Raw genomic sequence first — 23518 nt, forward strand, 5'->3', positions numbered from 1 at the left:
CCCTCCTGGGAGTCCAGATGGCTTGAGTCATGGGGTCGGAACATCTTTGCCTCCACTAGTGCTGTGCTACGGTCAATAAATACAGTGTGTGTCCTGGCTCGGGCTACCTCTGCCCTGTGGAACTCTTGCAGAGTCTTTGCTCTCCACCAGCACAGAAGGCGCTTGTGTTGACCAGCTTCATATTTTCCGGGATGGCCGTGACCTTGCTGAGTTTACGATCCACTCCGCCTTGGATACTGCTGATTCCTTAGGCCGGGCTATGGCTTTTTCAGTCGCCCTGGGGCGCCATGCTTGGTTACGGGATAGCGTCTTCCCGGAAAATATACGGGAGAGTCTTGTTGATATACCCTTTGATGAGGTTTTATTGTTTGATGCGCACGCCGACTCGGCTGTGTAGCGCCTCCTTGTGGGTTTTCGCCCCCTCCCCCTTAAGCCTGCGTTCCTCAGACGTTTGTTCTGGGCCGGTACCTTTTCATTTAGCATCCTTTTGATGCGTTATGTGTTTTAGGCTGAAAGTAAGCCTCAGGTCTTCCTTTTGCATGGTTGGAGGTGAATACCCTTTCATTTCTCATCCTTTGGATGCATTATGCATTTTCAACTGGCGGTTAACCTGCTGTGGCAGTGTTCCACAGATTGTTCCTTTGACTGTGGCTTGCCCTTATGAACATACTCCGTGTGGGGTACTTGTTTGCTATTATATAGCTCTGTTATGTCAACTCGGCCTACGAGTTCCTTTGGCCTCTAGGCGTCTTCTGGTGCTCTTCTCTACCGTTGTACGGTGCTCAATGTGGTGCCTTGGTGTCATCTTTTCATCATTGGTCATCTTGCTTCATTCTCCTCCCTCTGAGGTTTTCGGGGTGTTTATCACGCTTTAACGGCAGCTTCCGTCTCACATTACGGTACCGGATTTGTTCCTCTACAACGATGTTGTATAGTCGTGGCTAGCTTACCTGTTTTTGCTATATAGATCTGTAATTAGGTATATATACCAGTTCCATGGGTACTTTTCTTCCTAACTCTTCACCTCTCTTCGAGGCTGCAAGGTCTGGTCCGAAGTCTCCAGGTTTCAGGGATCTTTCCAGTGATGCATGCGGCATTACCAATAAGGCCCCTTTTTGCGTTTCGCTTGCTGGGGTGGTCCCTCGGGTTTACGCTGCTCCCTTCTTCGTGTTCAGTTACTGAACGATAATCTCTTCTGGACAGGGGTTACTTTCCTTCCATTTGGAGGGTGTGGTCTAACATTCTGCGATTATTTCTCAGTTTCTATGCCTTAGTACTTTAGTGCCTCCGGTGCACCTTCCTTCGGCTGTGCTATTTTGTATCAGCTGGGCATGCGGGACGGCTATTCTAATGTCAGTCGTCATGGATCTACACCCTGCATTCTGTATTTCATTTGTTGGTCCTCACCTTGGTCTTACCGATGCCTGGTCGGGCATCCTTATGCTCATTTTAGCTACGCCACCTTATGATCTCTGTAGCTGTTTGCTCTGCGCATGTTTCTGTGGTGGCCTGCATCAGTGGGCTTAAGATTGTTACTGTTCGCCCCTGTTCCCCCTTTTGGGACTGGGTGTGTGCTTGCCATGTTTCTTGTCTCCGCCTACAATTCCTAGAACATTGCTAATTCTATCTCTTGGCCTTTTGTTCTTGGCTGTAGCCTCTCCGGCCTTCCTTCTGTGGGTTAGCCTGGTAAGCTCTGGTTACATCTCTTCATGTTTCTTCTCAACCTTTGGTCGGTGTTCACATAGTGCGCCATTACGCTGAGAGTGGTCCTTCTTCCTCTCTTTCTTTTGTTCTGATATATGGCTGGTGCTCTTTCTACCTCTCATGCTAATATAGGTATGGTGTAGCACCATTATGGCATTTTTTGGGATGTCTTGTATCCAGTTATCTTTTGCTCTTTCGAGCTATGTGGATTGCTATCTGGCTGTTCTGCCACAGCCTTCCCCATCGTCCGTCCCTCTGTTGCCAGCTCAAATGTTTGCCGCTTTCTGTTGTCCTGTCGCAGACCCAGTTTCCCTTTGGGGTATGGCTGTGGAATGTATTCTAAGTTAAGGAATCTGCGGCTAGATGTCTCTATCAGATGTACGAGTTACTTACCTCTGGTAGAGACGTTGACTAGCTGCAGATTCACACCCAGCCTCCCTGTTCTGCAAGGACCTTGCCAAGTGGGGTTCTCCGTTGGCCCCCCTTTTACAGTTGGCATTGTTTTTTTTCTCTCATGGGTGCTCACATTGTTGCGTTTCTTTGAGATTTGCCATAATACAGCTTCACTCCCTCTCAGGGATTTCTGTTACCATAATACAGTTGTCTCCCTCTCAGGGGTTTATTACCTGTAAAATGATGCCTTTTTGATTGACCTTCACCAGGAGATTCCTCTTCATTTCTTATTCCCTCCTGCTGCCTTCTCACCTTCTCTATTGGCTCAGGGTTCTGGTCTCCTCTACAGTAGTCTTCTTGGGGATCTGTTCACCTCTGTTTCAGACCTCCATTACTATAGGGGCAGTGCCAGACTTTTCATACCTTCCTGCGGTGGGCTGTTGTTCTCTCTGTGCTCTGTTCTGCTGGACGGCACAGTTCTACATGGTACTGACAGTTTAATCTTGTCTGTTGTTCTGCATGATAGTAACAGTCTATTTCTGTCTGTTGAGATATTCTTCCCTTGTTGCACTTGGGAAGGGTCTTTGCTTAGCTTGCGAGGTTCTTTCTCACAGCTTTTTCACTTGTATGTAGGCAGTGTCTAATTCTGTCTTTTACGATGGTGTATTGCACCATCCGCCTTAATTATTTATGGATTTTCATCCAACGCACACTGTTCCCATACTTTCAGTTTTTTATTGGTGGCTCCGCGTTGTCGCGGAAAAGCTTCTCCGAAGAAAACTGACGTCAGCGCGCTGGGAGGGACTTATATGGCCTCGCTGATGTCACGTACATGGACGACGTCCGGGTGGGGTCGTGTGGTGCCGTCCCCGGCATGCAGAGGTGCTGCTGCAAAAGAGTTTTCCGGATCCAGTCTGACGCCTGGGGATATTCTAAGTTAAGGAATCTGCGGCTAGACAACGTCTCTACCAGATACATCGTTACCGAAGGTAAGTAACTCACACTTCTGACCCACCTCACACTTTTTTAGACTATTTTAGTCCTTCTCAGTGACTATAGAATGATGGGTTCCCGACTTGTTTTGGATGGGTTGATTTCAAGTTAAAAATCTAAGAACACGTATGGGTGGGCATGACTAGGTAGTCAGCCCCGATTCACCGAAGAAGAACGGGTGTGATGCTCATTTGAAAATTCAATATATATGTGTTTGTGTAACCAGCTCTTTGTTTTTGAAATTGCCAGGCAGCACAAACCTGCTCTGGGGATACCATCTTTCCTCCTCCAGCATCTTACTTTCGAGAGTCTTGTGGTGCACGCTTCTACGAACAGGTTGAACTCAACCTCCTTCCTTACTGCTCCCCCAGATAGAGTTCAAATGCATGGAGGCCTTTGGGAAAAGAATGTTCTTATCTGTCAGGCTAGTCCTTATATCAGTGATCTCCAAACGCTTCTTAGGGCATTACTGTTGTACGTTATGGGACATGGTGAAGGAAATCTTACCCGCCGTCCCTGATGAGGTTTGCACCAAATTGGCTCAGACCATACAAGATGGGAAAGACGTTGTGAAGTACTTTATCAGATGGTGGCTGGACACCCCTGATTGTTTGGGTAGAGCAATCGCTACCAGCGTGGTGTTTCACTGCAATGTCTGGATGAGATCCACAAGCTTCTACAGTGATGTCTGGATGTCACTTATGTAAATGCCATTTGATGACGCCCATCTTTTCAGGAACACAGTTGATTGTCCCTGGGGAGCTTCAGGGAAAGCAAAGCCACAGCGTGCTCCTCTGGCCTTTCTATGCCCATGCAGCAGTATCCTCAACAGTAACAACCTTTTCGACGCTTTGGTAGGGGCATCCAGCAGAGGAAACTCCAAGGCCCACCTCCACTCAAGGGGAAACGCACTACCCAGTACCCCACCTCTCCTGTTGCCAATCCCAAACCTCTTTAGCTTGTTCTCATTGCCACATTGTCACCCTGTTGAAGGCAGGGTAAGTTATTACCTCCACAGGTGGCAAAGCATCACATCGGACATATGGGTTCTTCAAAGTGTCCAGCATGGATAAGCCCTACCTATCCTGTCCACCCGTGCTCATATGCCACTTACACCACTGCGACTTCGAAGGATCACCTGTCCATTGAACAAAGGGAAGTTCAAGCTCTTTTGGACAAGGGAGACATTGAGAGGGTGCCGACATCAGAAATAGGGACTGATTGCTACTCTTTTTTTTTTTCTGGTGCTGGAGAAGAACTGAGGATTTTCAACCTTCGCCCTCTCAACGTCTGCCTCAAAAAAGGACAATTTTAAGATGCTCAAACCTGAAACCCAAAGTTCCAGCTCTCCACCCAGCTCCGTTGTATTACAGTGCTTCCACATGTTTGCTTAGCACCCTTTTTAGATTTTTGTTTTTGTTCCTAATAGGACGGCCTGGAATGTATTAAGCACATGATTTAATATATATTTTTAATTTTACCTTCTTACCATGGCAGCCATGTTAGAACAGTAAAGCAAAAAAAGCAAAAATGGTTTCCTCACTCCAAGTCTCATGCATCATGTATATGTGTGTTGAGGTACAACCATGCATACCATCTTGGAATTTGACCATCACCCAATGGCCACAGTAGCCATGCTTGCTGCCATGCACTTCATCATGCTTGTATTTTGCACCTATTTTGCCTTTCTCTATTTTTTTATTTTACTGATCTAAGATGGCCGATATCCATTTTAGAAATGTAACATAAAAAGCATTGGGCAAGCCAATACATTGGCACTCACCTGTTAAAGGGGAGACCTATTGGCTTTGCCAAAGTGTGTGTATTTAAAAAGAGTTGGCAGTAACTCACAATGCATCTGTGGCATACAGTAGAACCTTAGTGCCTACCACTTTCCCCTGCTCTCCCAGCATACTCGTATACAGTCATTTTATGCTGTTCATCTTGTAAATTGTCCTACTTTATTGTTCCAAATTATAGCTTTGTTTATATACAAGTGATGAGATTTTAACTTCAGTCCAATTTGTAATGCATTCTAAACCCACACAGTGATCTGATTTGCATGCCATTTGTGTAGCTTTATCTGTAAGTATTTCTTTACAGCTGTAATACTTTACAGTATTTCTTCCAGTGGACTTTCTGTGAACTTTGTGACTTAACTGTTTTGCAGGCTTCCCCAGATAGATCTACAAGGAGCCAGCAAAAAGAATTCCAGACCTACATATTGGACAACGTTATGAGCCATCTTCTTGCAGCAGATGTTCTACTAGGTGACTATTAATTTTCATATGATCTGCCTATGTGTATGGTTGGGTATACAGTGGAATATCCCTAGTCATGCTCCTATATGTAATGACAATGAAGCAGGCTTCCCTCTATGTGCTATACATTGATGACATACAGACGCTTTGTGTGCTGTAATCTTCATGGCCTAAAGGCCAGGAGCGGGAGAGGGAGTATTTATCAGGTTGTAATTGGGTAGACACCATGAATGGAGTGGGGCTGGCTGAACTGTCATGGCAGAAGTATTGAACAAGATCAGAGATAGTGACATCTTAAATGTAAATCAATTATATGTTTGAAACCCTGTTAGAGGGATCAGGCGTAACATAAGAAGTTTAGGGAGCGATGCAAACATATTTGATAGATGGCATCTGTGAAGCAGGGAGGCCAGACAATTCTGTTTCTCTAAGGAGGAATGAGTTATAGTAATGGACACCTTTCAGAGTTGGTGGAACAACAAAAATTAAATATTACACCGTGCCACCAAGACGCAGACAAATGTATGCTGGTAAAGGGAATGGCTGTTTTGTGTTTAGATTGATATTTACTGTCCTTTTTGTATTCTCTAGAGTTTTGTCTCAAGTACTGGATTTTGTGTATTTACAAAGTTACTTTTGGATGCAAGTGTACTCACATACCTGTATCTTTACCTTCCTTTTTATTTTTGCATGATGTAAATAGCCCCAAGAATTGATTTCATTGAATTCAGAGAACTAACGTCGGTGTTTGCATGTTAACATTCCCAGTAATTCCTAACTCTTCAGTGTCATGATAATGTTGAGAGCTCATGGATTTATTTACTCAGTCCTCCCCATGTTATTGGTGATAAGTGGACAAAAAGGTCATCACTATCACTCTTAATAGCTTTTTTAGGAAGCACATTTGGTAAATAGCTGTTGTCAACAAATATCCATTGATAATGTCGGTGAGCCCAATTTTCTTAACATAACTTGTGAATCTGGTTGGAAGAGGCAAAATCTTACCACCGTGTTTTTCAAATGGCAATGTACATTCCCTTGTGTATCATTACAATTGTGATCAACTCAATATGACTTTCAGTCTTGATTTTTCAAGAACCTTTATGAACTGTTACGTTTGATGGGCCACAAGCTTGACCATTTCTTGAGGCAACCATCTCCTACTCTAAATTTCCTAAAGTAGTGCTTCCTGGTGCTTCGGTTCTTCTGCACTTAATTTGGCTTGGGCACAAGTGCTCAAGGGCATAATAGCAGAGATTTTATTTTTGCACAGGCGTGCCGCAAGGGGCTTTGAGTGGGTAAATAAATACCTGCTCAAATGGTTTTTAGGTTGGTTTTAAAGAAGACTCTCTGCATGATCCCCAATATTTGACATTGCATTGCATGATTTCATCCGTGGGAATAAGGAAAGATGCAGCTTGAAATTTGTTTAATTTCATCAGCGCTCCCATGATGCTAAAACTCTGTGCTGCCCTTTGGTGACACAATAATACACATGGGATGCGGTACCTCAGTTAATCTGTAAGTATGTATCCATACTTTCAGTCTTCGGATGCTGCAAAGGGAAACATGAAACGAGGGAGTTTGCAAGCAAAGTATGGTGTCCACGTTGCCTGTGTGCCTACTGTTTGAAACTCTTCCCTCAAACCATTTTCATCATGCACGGATGTTCCAGCCCCTGCATGTTCCTCCCACTGGTACTCTTGAACCATTATCAAGTGATCGGAGCAAAATTCTGCGGAATATTCCGCTTTTGCAAAAGTCAAAAGATGCTTCTCTATTTCAAATGTTCTACACCCTCTTGGGAGAAATACCTTGTGCATCCGAAGTGACGCTGCTTACTGGTTTATTTTCTTGCAGCAGAAAATGAGAAGCTGTCCCCTTGGGTAAGGTTTTGGTTCCCTGGGGTCAGCTGCAGGAACTCTGAATCAGGGCCTCGCCCCCCAAGCTGCTCCGCCCAAGCAAAAAAACATAAATCGGTGTGCAAAAGCCAAGTGGGAATACTGCCAGGTAGCAGACTCTGGATTTATTTTTGACATGACATTCTGAGTATTTTTAATTCGACAAAAAAATGAGTAAAACAAAAAACTGAAGGACAAACATGGGCTTTGTTTATTTTTTATGTAGGTGAAGAAGCAACTCTGCCGATAACAAGTGGGGGAAGTTACCAAGTGCTGGTAACCAATGTGATCTATTTGACGCAACGTATTGTGGATAAACTTTGGCAAGGCTTGTTCAACAAGGAATCCAAACTTGTGGTTGATTTCATTGTCAGAATAATATCTCAGGTAAATTGCAGCTTTAACTATGTACCAGAATTTCTGAACTTTTTATTCATGGCTGGAATTGCTTCTGTGCACTGTTGACTGTTTCCAAATTACTGAAATCTTCACTGTCATGTCACATAGTGTTTACCCATATAATTAAGTTTTCTTCAAGTCAGCACGGTCTCCCCATAAACAGTACTAAGTCCACTTATCTCAGCAGCTACAGTTCTATGAAAATAAGCAGCATCCCCCATTGTTCCTCCTGAAATGGTTGTGTTTACCACTGATAACACAGAACCAGAGTTTACAATTCCTTAATGCTGGTTTACTTAGCAGGCTGGTAGCATGTTACCTGAGCACAAGGCTTGATTTCTTGCAGACATTTCCTCTCTCCTTTACTATATGGTAACAGGTGCTCTCAAATTTGATTGAATTTTCTGGAGAAAACTATACTCCCAAGTACTCCCAACTTTTCAGTTGTAAGTAGTGAAAATTACATATCTGTCCCTTGCAGTCCTTAACAATATTTGTTTCTCCATTTAAAATCCTGATTTCATTACCCTCACCATAGAATGATGTTTTTTTATTTTTTTTTATTCTTTTTATTAAACCTTCTGGGCACAACCTTACATAGACGCTTAGATTCAGTAGAACAATTATGGAGACTTGACAGTTACATAGTATAGCACTCCAAATGCAGTGAAACATGATAGTTATTATAATTGCGGTGAATTTGGATCGTCTTGGGAAGGAAGGACAGGGGGATCACATACACGATACACATTCCATCTGCCCCATATAGTGATCCATTTCTGGGGGCACCCACATGCAACATACAGTTTTTTTCCCTTCCAGGCTGCAAGCGTAGGCAGTTCTGCAGCCCCCCACAGTCGTGCGATGTTCCTTTTTGCTACCATTTGACCCAAAGTTTCCCATAATTTGTCCTTAATGTTAAGGTCTGTGGGTTCCCACATATTCAAGAGACACCTCTTGGCTTCAGGCCTAATCACAATCGCCAATACCTCGCTCATGCACTCGTAAACCTTCCTCCAATATTCCTGAATCAACTCACACTCCCATATAATGTGTAGAAAGGAGCCCTCTAGGCCACACAGCCACCTGCACAGCCCATCACAGCCCCCCTCCATTTGTACCAATCAGGGTCCAGAGACATAGATTCTGTGTAGAATTTTTAGCTGAATGAGGTGTAGCTTGGATGGAATTGGGACTTCCTGTGGAGAGGCAGCTGCCTCCTGCCATTCTTCGTCATCCAGCTCTAGCTGTCCCTCTCCCATCGCTCCCGTAAAGGTACAAGAGGATCTGGAGTGTTGTTGATGAGTATTTTATATGTAAGGGAGATGACTTTATCCGTCAGGTAGCCGTCAAGCAGTCTGTCCTCCAGTGCAGAGGATTCTGGGGGAGAGGACCACCTCTGGAAGGTTAGATTGGAGTGAGTGTACCTGAAGTATTCAGTGCCGGTTAATTGATGTGTTTGCTGAAGCAAGGAAAACGATACCACCTTGCCTGCCTCCCAGAGGTCTCTGATCCGTGACAACCCAATGAGATCCCACTTATCAAACCCTTTGGTCCCCCCCAGGGTGCCCAGTTGTTCCGCGTCCACTAGCGGAGTGGCCAGCGTGAGTTTTCGGTCCCATCCTATGCTACGGTTAACCATGTGCCAGACTTGGACTGAATGATTTGCTGGTCCCGTTAATAAATACCTGCGGGGTCTGGAATCAAGTGCTCTGTTGAAATTCCCACCGGGGAGTAGCCATCTGTCCATCCTGTATCCAGGATCGTCACCGAGACGGTAGGTACAGTGGTTCACCGCTGCCAAATGGGCTGCCCAATAGTACTTTCTGATAACAGGGAGCCCTATACCACCCCAATGTGAGTTTGTGCAGTGCAATTCGGGGTCTACCGTCCCACCGGAGGTCTCTCTGGATGCTCTCTATTTCCTTGAAGAACCTAGTCGGTACTGGGTCTGGGAAATTCTGCAGGACGTATAGAAAGTGCGGAAGGGACATCATTTAAAAGAGTGCTGCTCTTCCCAGCAGTGATAGCCTTCCAAGTCGCGACGTCTCGCTTTAATCTTTGTAATGGGGGGAGGAGATTACGCTCGTACTGACGTTTGGCGTCGGAGGTAATGAAAATGCCTAGATACTTGCATCCCTCTAGTGCTACCTGTATGGGGCAATCTCGAGGTGGGGAGGGAGGGTCACCTTGTAGAATGTAGAACAGTGACTTACTCCAGTTGATTTTATATCCAGAGTTTTTCCCAAAGTTTGTGAAAATGTCCAGGACAGTACGTAGCGATTTCTGGGGAGAAGCAAGATATAGGAGAACGTCGTCGGCATACAAGGAGATGCGGTCCTCCCACCCCTCCGTCCATTTGAGTCCCCTGATGGATGGGTCTCTGCGTATCCAGGCCGCTAACGATTCAAGGGATAGGGCGAAGAGCAAGGGGGAGAGTGGACAGCCCTGTCGAGTCCCTCGACTAAGAGTGAATGCAGCCGACATCTTGTTATTAACTACTACTTGTGCCAGTGGGTCAGAGTAGAGGAGTTTAACCCATCCAATAAAGCCGGGGCCGAAGTCGAACTTCTTGAGGACAGCGAATAAATATGGCCATTCAATAGTGTCAAACGCCATAGTGGCGTCCAGTGATACCACGATCACGTCTTCACGGATTGTGACCAGTCGCCCCAGTACACCGTGCAACCAACGTAGATTTAGGGCTGTGTTCCGATGGAGCATAAAGCCGGATTGATCGGGGTGCGCCAATTTACAAATAACCTGGTTTAGCTGGGTTGCCAATAGATTAGCTAGGATTTTGGGTTCTGCGTTCAAAAGGGAGATGGGCCTATAGGATGAGCATTCATCTCTCGGTTTCCCTTCCTTGTGTATGGTGACTAACGTTGCTATTCTTTGGTCATGTGGAAGTTGGCCTCAATCTCTGCTCGCCACTAACATGTTTTTAAGGTGGGGTGCCAGTTTGTCAGGTTTAAGCTTGTACAGCTCAATGGGTATTCCATTAGGACCCAGGGCTTTCCCTTGCTGGAGGTTCCTAATCGCCTGAGCTGGTTCATCATTTGTTAGGGCACTGTCCAATGTTTGCCGTTCTTCGGCTGTAAGAGTAGGAGTGCCGTCGAGTCCTCCTCCGGTAAGTCTGAGCCGCTCTGGTACACCACTTTGTAGTGGTCTGCGAATGCATTAACTATAGCCTGGGGATCTGTTATCACGTCGCCAGCACCATAGAATGATTTTTGTTGTTTATAGGCCAGCTTTCACAGCTGTTTATTTCCATCTAAGTGAGCAAAAAGGTGCTGGCAATTCTAAATTTCATATCTTGATATGCAGAATTAGGATGAGTTTAACTTAAGCATTTAAAAAGGTTTGTCAGTCAAGCCCACTTTGAAACAATGCATCTTTATTTCCGATACAGTGCTGTCTCAGTTGTGTTTCAGTGTGATCTCCCCTTTATTCCTTCCTCTCTGTTCATGTTTATATCAGATGAATGTTGTCTCATTTTTCTCTAAGAGATTTTTTTTAGTTTCCTGTATGCATCTATTGCAGATTCTTACAATGCATGTATTTCTGCTATTCAGTGCAGGACTCGGCTTAGTTCAAGTGGTTTTTCAAAAATTCTTTGTTTCTGGTTAAGGCTTGTCTTGAGTGAGTCATACCCACTTTACCTTGAGCGCCTTAATTTATTGTGATGCAGACTCCACTTTCGATGGCTTTTTTCCATTCGGTCTTGAGGTGAAAGCCTGTGCTCCAAGGGAAGACAAAGGACATTTTCTGTTTCTCTACAGCAAGGTTTTGCTGTTGACTGAAGTAGAGTTCTAAAAGGAAATAGGAGGTTCCTCAGAATCAGGCAAAATTTAAAGTCACAGCAACACCATCAACCTCAAGGCTTTTAAGTATTTGGACCCTATGGACCTCAAAATACATATAAAAGATTGTTGAAGAATCGAAATCTAGAGGACACAGCCAAAGTCAACTTTGATGTATGAATCTATCTCTCTATATAGTGCACCAAAAGGAGGTGCACTGTGTAGAGAGTCCAGGCAAACCCCAAAGGAATCATAGAAGTACAAATGGCACCCCAATGTTCTCTTTTGTGGTAGTGTGGGGGAGCAGTGAGGCATATCAATGGTTGTCCTAAGCACTTATTACACACACAAAAGTAGCATATGAGACACCCGCTCAGTAAAGAAATCTAACACCATACTTTTTATATTAATTTAAATACCAAGATCATGGGAATCGGGTACGTACTTTTCGAGATATGAATTTTGACAGTTTTCAGAAATGGACAGTTAGTGCATTTTGTGGACCGCTCTGTTATCCTGTGGAGGAAAAACATGTATTGCAATATGGCATTTGTCAGCGACTTACGCAGCTGTTGTTCTGGGCTTGAGGTGAGTATGGAGCAAGGTTCAAGGCCACACCAACAGGACACCTCGGAAGGCTCTGGGTGCAAAGATGTCACTGCATAGGGTGTCCCATTCACTTCAATGGGAGAACAGTCCAGTTACAAAGAGGTTGCAAGCAGGAACTGGGGAACAGCCTGGGGGAAACCACACAGGGACCCTTAAAATCCTCGGGCACTTAGGGACCCCATTGGTCCTCTTCTCGGGCTGCGGCGCTCAGGTGGAGTGGTGTCTTTTGGCGTCTGGATTCTGTGCTGGAGTCACTCATGGTTGGAGAGGGCCTGCAGAAAGAGTCTGCAGGCGGCAACTGGAAGTCCAGTCTAGCAAACTTAAGCATGGGCTTGGCTTTTATGGGTCTAGGTGCCCGTTGGCACCGTCACCTCCCTTAGACTCTGGCTTGGGTGCATGGGTGCTTTGAGGCGTCGGGTGGTGCTGTCTCACACTCTTTGTTTTGGTTTCTGCTGCAGAGGGGCAAATAGGACAGCTGGGCCACTCACAATGTGGGTCTCACTATTCCTGAAGTCCCTCGACGTGGAAGTCGGTCTTGGCTGCTTCAAGGGGTCCAGTACCTCGGGTGTTGGTCCTTTGCGGCTCCAGTTGGTCCTGGTGTCCTCTCACTCAGTGGGAGGACAGATCTGACCTTCAGGAGAACAGGGTCCTCTTCCTAGGAGCTGCTGCATCGTGTTAGCCGGGGAGCGCCAACTCTGTGCCCCGCACCTTGAATCTTTTGGTGCAAGTGGCTGCAGGGGAGTAGCTCCTCTACTCCAAGGGAGATTTTTGGCAATCTCCACAGCACTGGTAAGCCTCCTGACTTATTGAGGTCTACATAGTTGCAGGACAAATAAGTTGCTCCATGAGGGTCGGTACTGCAGACAGGGCGGCAGGGTTGGCGCCAAGTAAGTCACCCTCCTCGGTTCAGCAGCCTTCTTCATATACTTCTTCTTTTGGCCCGTCGAAAATCTGAAGATCTGGTATCAGGAAGTCTCCTAAAAACTCAATTTAGGGGTGTTAAGGGGAGTGAGGGGTAGTAGCCAATGGGCTATTTACCCCTGGGGTCACTACACTTCATAGATGACCACTTTCCTTTGTGGAGTGAGCATCACCCTGTCCCAGAATTCCTCATTTCACCACACACAATATGGTGGAATTTCCAAAGTTGTGTTCATGTCAGATTGGTCACTCTAGAGGTGTGCCCAGCCTGGCATTGCAACACGCCTCTTGTGTAGCTAAATTTACCGCCTGTCCAGGTACTAAAGGTCTCAGGACAAAGCGGGACGGCTTCCTCTCCTGTGAGAGAATTCAGATTCGTATTTCAAAGGCGGTGGCTTCTCTGAAGCTCCCTTGCCTTGGAATGCTAATCAGCAGTTCATCCTGTGGGAGGGGTTGTGAAAACCCTCTTCCCGAGCAGGCTTTATTTCTGACCTCCTGAGTGCAAAGGCCCTCACCCTTGGGAGTCAGAAACTTGTCTTTGGCGGCAGGTCCACAAGAACCAGTCAGTCAGCACGCCAGAGGCTGGTAGGCTTTCAGGGGGCACCTCTAAGGTGCCCTCTATGTGCATGTATTAAAATATCCAACACTGGCCTCAGTGTGGGTTCATTATTATGAGATGTTTGATAATAAATATCCCTGTTTTCAGTGAAGCCATCATGTAGCTGGGGAACGTGTTCTCACCAGTGTCCAGCACATGCTTTTAAAATGGCTTCCCTAATCACTTGCAATATCTATTAATTGAACTAGACATCACATGGTCATATCTGCTTGTGCAGGTATGCCCTTACATAAAATATAATGCACCCTGCCTTAGGGCTCAAAGGCCTGCTATAGGGGTGACTTACATATGATACATGTAGTGACTTTGGCATGACACACAGGAGTGTGTCATGACGTGTTTTCACTTATGGTTTGCCGCATGTCATGCAGCCTGCAACAATGGTGTCTGTGTGGGATTTGTATGTGGGTCCTTTAGGGTGGCATAAGATATGCTGCAGCCCTTAGGGGCCTTTCCCTAGGTACATAGAGTACCATTTACTAGGGACTAACAGGAGTGCTAAAGTCCTTTGCCAATTGTATCACAATTAGACAACACCTTGTTTTAGGAAAGGAGTACTGTTTCTGAGGTCTGGTTAGCAGGCCTCAGTGCACTGTCAGAGTCGAAACTTAGCATCTAGTAGCTAAAAAAGGGGCAAAAAGTGTGTGTGTGTGGGGGGGGGGGGGGGTTTAACCACAACAAAAGCCCAGTTCTCTGCACTTGAGTTGAGAAGAACCTTGGATAGACGCTCAACTTCAAATGAAGATTCGTCTCGAGTCGAAAAGGGTTCTCAGCCTGACAGCAAAAGTCTTGAGTTGTAGTATACTTGTTTGGAGTTTAAGGCCAAAGCCTGTTCTAGAGGGGAAATCGAATAGCGCAAGATTTACATCTACTTCATCTTAGGCTGCATTTTAGAATCTTTGATTTCCACTCCTATAGAGCAGCGAAGTACTCCAGCTTCTAAATGGCTTACTTTGTAGGAAGCGAATGCTTTAGAGCTTATGACCTGTCCCGTTCCTAAGTAGGACAGCATAGAAGATCCCCAGTGCACAAGGGAAGGCAGATAGACCATCATTAGTCCAATCAGAGGAAAATAATTAATTATTTTATATATATATATATATATATATATATATATATATATATATATATATATATGTCACCACACAAAAACGGATTCTGTAGTAATTCACGCAGCTGTTAAATGTTGCTTTAAACCTCTGACATATTTACCATCTCTTAATAATAAGAAGTGCAGACTCTGCAGAGAAATATCTAGCGCAGGAGCTGCCAAATAGCTTATTCACAGATCCTGTGTAGTTGATATGACAGAAGAAATGAAGGACGTTACACAGATTCTTCTAAGTGATCAGTGATAAAGAGCAAGGAAGGATGTGCAGGATTACAATGTAGTTTCTAATAGTGCAATTTGAAAAGCTTTTGACAAAGCAGACCTGGCCTGCCGTTGGTGCAACACCAGACTTCTATTGCATGCCATACTTGGCTCACACTTTCAGGTTTCTTGGAAGATGTCCAAATGCATTTGCCGATTTTGCTTTTGATGACAAACACTTGTTTGAACCGAAGATTGATAAGTTTGAGAAAATCAAAAAGGAACCGACGTGGAGCCTCTGCAGCAGTATGTTTTATAGATAAGAAGGGAGGCGCGCAGTCTCTGGCCAGAGGTGTCCCTAGCAGTGCCACCAGACAGATGCTCATGTCACAGCCTCCACAGCAAAGTTTCCAACAAGATAGATTTCATGCAACACTTGCTCCCTTAACAGAAGATCTCAGAGTAGAGGATTCACCACTGCTCACCAGTGACCCAGTATTTGCTCTGTTGTCACACAACATCTGGCTTAGGTAGGTTGAGATTGGCCCTCACCGGTGGGAGGAAATTCCAAAGACAGGTGGGTGTTGGCTGCAGCCACTGCTTAATCCACCATGTAAACATCCCTTATAATCTTAAATAGCTTCACTACCGTTCAACATCTGTCAAACCTTAAATAATCTGCTTTTCCCCCCAGAATGTTCAATGTCTATGCCGAAGACACCCAGGTGGTGTTCAGTTTATCAAATTGAGAAAATGACTGCAATGAAAAAGTCACCATAGTTTTCAGTCTTACTCCGTAATTAGTGGACTCCAGCTTGATCTACTCATGAAGTTGAAAGAAATCTGACGGAAGGCCTTTTCCTATCTATGAGATGTGAAATTTACTATAAGGCCTCTCAAGGACAAGGTTAAATCTTTAGGGGTAATGGTAGAAAACAGAATGTCAGAGTATTCTTCAATTGATGCAGTTATCTCATCTACCAGTTACCATTTCCATCTTTATAGATGCTGCAGGCTGCTCCAAGAGGAGAAACATGGTAAACAATGTAGGGCAACAGTGGGCTCTAAAGTCGATCACTTTAACACCCTCTTCTTTGGTGCATCCAAAGCCAGTAGTAGCAACATTACAAGTTATACAGAACATCACAGTTAAGGCAGTAATGGACATTTCCCCCCAACACCACATCAAAATCCAATACAAATCACTCACAGTGACACATTATGATATACATGGATTTGGACTAGAATATCTGACAAACATTCTGCAGATATATCAAACAGCAAAAGATCTGTTTTTCAGAGACAAAGTGATTCTGGCTCAAAAGGGGGTTACAAGATCTTGAACGTGGGAAGAAGCTACTCACACAAAATGACAACAAATAGAATAATTTCCCCATGACCTTCAGCTTTGCCACTATCCAGCATCCTTTAGAAAATGATTTTAAAAAGTATATATTTTAATTATTTGCTTAAGACATTGACCTACGCTTAGTGGTCTTTTAGTAACAGGGTGGTAATGATGTGTTGAGGATGATTATCAGACTAGATCATTTACCGCAACTCATGGAGGAGATTGCCTCAAAGGGTGTGTACACGGTGTATTTTCTCAGTCCCAAGAAGTAAGACCTTGAGGCCTATCTTACACCGTTAGAAATTAAATTGCTAAGCAGGCACACTACATTTAATGATGGCAGTTCTACAGGAAGTCATTCTGCTATGACAAAAGCATAGCTTAATGAGGGCCATGAAATTCAAGGATGCATAAGTATTCTCAAGCAATATTGATCGGCTAATGCACCAAGAAGATTTAATTTTAAATCACAATAATGCTGCTATCATTCAGAGTTTGCTGGAGGCGAAGACCTATCTCACTCAAGAATGTGTGCAGGTATTTCTTGAGGTAATTCCTCTTTACCAGACATCATATTGTCTTGAAAATGCATAAATCATGCAGTTGTTAAAGATGATGATCTTGTGCATTGCACGTCATAAACTTCAGATACCATATTGAGCCTTTACAGGAGAGAACCACAGCGCATTGGTCACAGGTGATTGGTCCTGTGAAGATCTAACGCTGGTAACCGCCAAAGTTAAGGATACATTGCAGTTTTGAAACTCAAAGAATCTCTACTGGGGCACATCCTTCAAATGCCCTCTGCTGTAGATGACCATTACTATGTACACGTCATAGATTAGGTGGAGCACTCATATGAATGAATTCTGAACAGGGAAGATGGCCTTGATGGAGGTACATTTGCATACAACTGTGGTGGTTTGAAAGTAGTGAGCTTAGCGCTAACAGCTTTCCAAACGCAACTCACTTGCAGAATGGTTCTCATTTCAAATAAAGGTACAACCATATACTCCATCCAGAAACAAGGAAGGGCGTGCTCTTTCCTATTGTCATGGATGTGACAGAAAATATGGTCTTGAACTCTACAGAGGCTCAGTATCTTATTTCATAGCACATATCAAGTGTAGAGCGTGATCTTGATGACAGAATTTGCAGGCATCATCAGTGGGAAATACAAGACAACATTCTACAGACTTCCACGAATGTGGATTGCTGCACATATATCTAAATTGATTTTGTTTTTTATTTGATCTTATATGTTCATAGGGACAAATAAGTCTTACAAAGCAAAAATATATTCAGTCCTGGGTAATATTCAAATTCATAACTGAGCATGGATGCTCCCATAATCCAAACTGACTGGAGGTCAATAATAGTATATGCATTGTACAATTAACAGGGTTCAGAATATGCATAGAACATTTGATTGTTGATAAAAAATACTAGAGAATTTAGGACAGGTGGGCTGTGGTGGGGTTGAGGAGAAGTGAAGAGGGCAGGAGAATAATTAGTTGTGAGTATGTAAGACATGTAGATCGGTTTGCTGCAAATGGAAACCGCTAAAGCCTCTCATTCAGGTACCCACAACCCTAATCATTAATTTTCTTTTAATAGATTGGCCACGGATATTGATGCTTACTTTCCCTTGATTGCTCTTTCAACCTTATCTAGTCTGGGAAATGTGCTTGGAGCTAATGATGATTTTAGTGGCATCCGCAAGAACTCAAGAAACATGGTTATTCCCATCTCATGTAAATTGTGGTATAAATGTGTAAAAAGCTCTGTCCCTATTGCAGCTTTTTCAGCACAAATGAAGGGAAAGAACACTAAATTTCTTCGTAAATCAATTTGGCAACATGCAACGCCATATATCAATTTGGCAACATGCACCTGAAGTCAGAGATACCCTATTCTATCCTCATACACTATGACCGCTTTACAGAGGGCACAGTGTCCACAAACAAGTGCATGCTATGATGCAAATTTGAAGCACATTGCACACCATTGCATTACACCTATAATTGACCCATTATAAGCTACATTTCAGGCTGTATCACATTATTTACTAAAGCTGAAGTACTTGTGACTCCACCCTCTGAGACTGTGCTTTATTTGGCGTCAGTTAGTCTTTCTGCTTATCATCACTTCCTTAGCAAGAGCCCGGCACCAGCCATACATGAACCACATTTGCACAAATACAGACAAAGGGGTAATATTACAAACATATTCAATGTTTTTATAAGGTTGTTTCACATTTCCATGTTAACCAAATCATTGGATTGCCTTCTTTTTCTGCTAACCTGCATTTAACAGCTGATCGTGCATTACACACTTCCAGGCATAAGAATGGCCATTATGTACAACATTGAACACACCAAAGGCTTTTCCTACCTCATTTGTTTGCCTAGCATCATTGAAAACCCATCAATGCAGTGGCTTTTCTAAGTAATTGTTAGAATCCGGGTTCTCTGGTTGGCACAGGTAGGTACTTGTGACAAGCAGGGAACCTTTCCTCTAGTCAGGGTAAGGGGTTACACTCCTAAAATAACCCCTGCTCACCCTCTAGGTAGCTTGGCGCGAGCAGACAAGGCTTATCTCAGAGCGTTATAGGTTAAGCATTTGTGAACACATCCAGTAACCAAGTGACAACACTACAAATGGACACCACACAGGTAGGTATATTAAAAATAAGGATTCTTTATATAGGATTATCACAAGACCATTAAACGATTAAAAATACACAATACGGTTGCTTAGTTGGTAAAAAGTTGCTTAGTTTCTCTTAAGTTCTTAAATGCGACACTTTAAGTCAATGTACCTCCGATGCGACACGCAGGGCAACGAAAGTGTTGCAACGATGCAGATGCGTTGAAGTTCTTGGTGCAAAAGAAATAAAGACGGGATCTTCCAGATGCGTGACGCTTCTCCGATGTTGCGAGAAGGCCCAATTCGATGCGTCAGCTACAGCGGCGTCACCTTTGACGAGATGCGACGACAGCGGCTTTGGCAGGGGCACTCTTCTCCGACGTTGCGAGACGCTTCCACTCGATGCGATGCTGCAGCGGCGACACCCCTTCTGCGAGGTGCGGCAACCGCGGCTCCGACGGCGGCACGCTTCTCCGTGGATGCGAGACACTTCCGGACGATGCGAGACGCTTCCGCTCGATGCGATGCTGCAGCGGCGACCCTCTCTGCGAGATGCGACGGCAACAGCTCCGACGGCGATACGCTTCTCTCCCTTGCGTCGCGCTTCCAGCTCCTTGCGACACGCAGTCCCTCAGAAGGCCCAACAACAGCAGCAGGCACTTCCAAAAGACTTTGGGGAGCTGGGGATGAAGTCCACTGGTCCTGGGACTTCGTTCAGGGGGCAAGCTCAGTTCAAGCCCTTGGAGATCTTTAAGCACAAGTTGAAATAAAAGTCTTTGTAGTCTTTTCTCCTCTCCTTCAGTAGCAAGGCAACCACTGCAGGCCAATCCCCCAGGTCAGGGACAGTTACTCCTCCTACAGCTTTTCCAGTTCCTTCTCTTCTGGCAGAGGTTCTTCTTGTTTCAGCAGGATCTGATCTAATTTCTTGGGAGCAGGGTCCCAATACTTATACCCCTAATTCCTTTGTTCCTCTGGGGTAGAGGGGCCTTTGCCCAGTCCAAACCAGTTCTTGAGCACTCTGTTGACATGACTCGGCCTTTCTATTCAGGGTGCAGGGCAGAGACATCAGCCGCTCCGCAGGAGGCGGCGCCAGCATTGTGGTAGCAGAGCACAACCCTATTCAGAGCCCAGGTGTACTCCTCCCACCCATCTGACTGCCAATCTTCCTATTCACCACCAGGCTACCTAGCCCTGCCCCTCTGGGTTTCCCCAGCCCTGTCACTCACACAACCAGACAGGCAGATACACATCATAGCAGAGGCGGGCTGAAATGGTCAGGCAAGCAAATACCAACTTTCTAAAAGTGGTATTTGCAAACACAGAATATTAAAATAAACTTTACTAAAAGATGTATTTTATTATTCTGAGTTCAGGCATACTAAACTCGAATTTCTACCATGTTCCCTGGGTCTGTTAGGATCATAGAATGTAACAATTCTGACAGCCCATTCTGGCCTATGGAGAACAGGTAGCCTTACAATAGTGAAAAACGAAAATGGCAGTAATTCACTATTAGGACATGCCACACACATCAGGGCTTGTCCTACCTTATACGTACAATGCACCCTGCCCTTGGGCCTACCATAGGGGTGACTAATATGAAGTTAAGGGAAGGTTTAGGGACTGGGAAGTGGGTGCACTTACCCAGTCAGCATGACAGTACCAGACTGCACGCAGGTTCTGCAATGGCAGACCCTAGACACATTTTACTAGGCCGCTTCTGTGGGTGGCACAACCAGTGCTGCAAGCCCACCAGCAGCATTTGTATTTACAAGCCCTGGCACTCCTGGTGCACTTTACTAGGGGCTGACAGTAAACCAAATGAACCAATCATGGAATCCAAACAACATAACATTTTAAATAGGGAGCACTTGCACTGTGGCACTGGTCGGCAGTGGCACAGTGCCCTGAGCAGCTAACACCAGCAAAAACATGAGGCACAACGAAAAAATGTGGAAGGGAGACTTACGCCAAGGTGCCAGGTCTAACAGTAATGTATCTTTTATGGTTTATACTTCTGTCTGCAGAATCCTCACCTCATTAACCACCACTGGATCCAAAAAAGTTGAAATATTGAAATATTCCTCCTGTGCCAGAACCTGGCACCATATTTTTCCGTGCGTGTCAACACAAATCCAGAGTTGCTCTTCCTTTCAAAATTTCTTCGGTATTTGGCTGTCTTGTAGTATTTAAGACAAACACACGGAGATGATGGACGGAGCTCTGAAACTATACAGACACCCCTTCACAGATCTGGGTTGAATCCATTATTGTTCTTTAGCTCACTTAGCCACCCCAGTTCAGACCGAGCCATATGCAAATCAGTCTTGACCCTGTTCCTCATGGGAACAGTCCAGCCCAAACTGCCAAGCCAGGTCTTCCCTGGACCAGAAACAAGCTTTATGGGACTTGTTTCATCTCCTTGTGTTTGCTTTGTAGTATTTAAGGACAGTGCAGTTGAAGAAGGGATTAAGTTGCCACAGTCCTGCCATTCCCGGGGCGCTTCTGTAAGTTAATATGACCTTTGTCCATTGGGTCTGGACTCTTTGTGCACCTCTGGGACGGTTTGCTTTTGGTGTCTGAGGGCTGGACAGGACATTCCTGTGCATCTGCATGCCACTTTGAGTGTCTTCGCCTCCTCGGACAGTGTATAACCTATCTACAGAGAAAGCGTTCTTGCTTCCTAGTTTGGGACCTACTATGTGTAGGACTTGTTTTCATCTTGACATCTTTTCCGATTGTAGGACAGGACCTTAGGTCAGTGGATTTATTCCCCAACTTCCACCTGGTTGTCGTCTACGGAGCCGAACCCTACCTTGGTTCACATCTGTCCAACATCAATTCCTGACCTCTTTCCATACTCTGTGTTTAAATTTCTGCTCCATTCCCGGCCTCGTCATCTCCTGGTGATGAGGTGTTGACTTTTACAAAGCTATTTTTGACTACGTTCTACCTGTGTCTGGCTATCTATGGTGTGCCATTTAGCCGAAAGGTGCCTGTAGCTCCTTAAACTGTGCTTCTGTCAGCATTCTATTCTCATGCCCTAGTCAACCCCTTCCATAAGCCTGAATCTGCTCTGGTGTTGGTGGCCATTGTTTCCGAAGGTTTACAGGCAGAGCATTCCACTGTTTTTGGTCCTCAGAAGTAGTAGACTGAGCTATAGGTATTTCTAGAACAACCTACTGCCCATTAGAATGCAGACACCATGAAGGACAGTACCAGGAAAATTAGTGAGCCATAGAAGCAGGGGTGTTAGAGTAAATAGGTTTGTGCATTTCATTAAAAAAAAAATAATAATAAATTTAGTGTGTAACGGAAGCCAATGTAGTTTCTTCCTAGCTGTAGCTACCCAGTCACTCTTTTCTAATAGAGATGTCCAACCGTAGATTCCTCACCTTAGAATAATTACTAGGCGTCAGACTTGATCCCTAAAATCTTGAGCAGGTCCTGTGGGTGCTGTTCGGTGGCGCCATTCGGCTCGGCGTCATCTGTGTCGGAAGTGATGATACAGTGCCATCGAGGCACTCTGATACCAGTTCCTTTCGTTCCTCACCAACAGCGTAAATCTGGAGAGCTACCTCAGTCATTATTTGACTAATCTTTTTTAACTTTTTGTCGAAAGTTTTTAACTTTGCTTCCAGAGTGCTATGACATCATGGCCCCGGAAAGATAGTCAGGCTCAAGCCTTGTGAGGAATGCCACAGGCAGATGTCTGTATTCGATCCCCAACTGGATTAACCCTGTTGCCTGTGGTCGGTGTGAGTTGATGGACTCAAAGATGATTCGCCAGCAGTCGATTAGGATCCTGGCGGCGCAGCATAAGAAGGTTCCGCATTAGGTCCCTGTCTCACTCCTGTGGAAGATGTCGGGCCGTTCCCGTGAACAGTAGTCTTCCCACTCGAAGTCATCCTTGTCGAAGTTAGGTAAGTCTAAAAAGCAAACAAAGAAGTTGAAGTGCTCTTAAGCTTCACCTTCTTGACATCGTGCTTCTAGGCCCTGCTCCCGCGCTCCACCTGCAGAGGCAGCGTTTGGCCCACTGTGCTATGCCTGTGCCAGGTGACGCCCACCCAATCCAAATAATGTATTATGACATTAATGCCATCTTTGGGCCTCTGACTCCCTCTGGAGCACCTTTGGGCCCCACGGAGCTGAAAGGTGAGCCTGGTAGGTTACCATCGGTGGGTTTGCCCTCAATGCTAGCTGGCTCTTCTGGATCCACCCAGATCCAGAGCAATGCTGCCACGGGTGCCTTCATCCAACCTGTTCCATACCTTCGGGGTTATCCCTGTTTCCACAGACAAAAAGGTAATTATTTTCCCTGGCGCCACTTTTTTCTTTTTCCACAGTGATGCGCAGGGCAGCTAAGGTTCTCAATCTCCTGCTGCTGGTCATTGCGATTAAGACGAATGGCTTGAGAGAGGTGCAGCAACGCAAGCTTCCCATTAATGAGTCCTTTACCAACTTGCTCCCAGGGGCCTGGGAGAAGTTTTGCTCAGGGGCTTCTGTGCACCGAATGATTGCCCATCTGCAGTGTCCTGCTCCGTTAGACCCACCCCATCTCTCATCACCCTTCCTCTGGTGGTGCAGGCTTCAACAGCGAAGG

The 23518-nt window shown here is 45.0% G+C and overlaps 1 protein-coding gene across 10 annotated transcripts in view; it reads left to right on the top strand.

Annotated features, from left to right (window-relative positions):
* The window catches only part of WDFY3 (WD repeat and FYVE domain containing 3), a 1391721-nt gene that overhangs the window by 796260 nt on the left and 571943 nt on the right, over positions 1 to 23518 (top strand). For 5 of the 10 annotated variants that reach the window (XM_085636566.1, XM_085636564.1, XM_085636565.1 and 2 more), the window contains 3 exons: positions 5261 to 5360; positions 7212 to 7361; positions 7479 to 7639. In XM_085636566.1, coding sequence (XP_085492692.1) covers positions 5261 to 5360; positions 7212 to 7361; positions 7479 to 7639 — 411 coding nt within the window. The remainder of the gene's footprint in view (positions 1 to 5260; positions 5361 to 7211; positions 7362 to 7478; positions 7640 to 23518) is intronic. The other 5 variants (XM_085636568.1, XM_085636569.1, XM_085636570.1 and 2 more) reach the window with 2 other exon arrangements.

The sequence above is a fragment of the Triturus cristatus genome, chromosome 2_1, assembly GCF_964204655.1.
Source record: "Triturus cristatus chromosome 2_1, aTriCri1.1, whole genome shotgun sequence".
Taxonomy (NCBI): domain Eukaryota; kingdom Metazoa; phylum Chordata; class Amphibia; order Caudata; family Salamandridae; genus Triturus; species Triturus cristatus.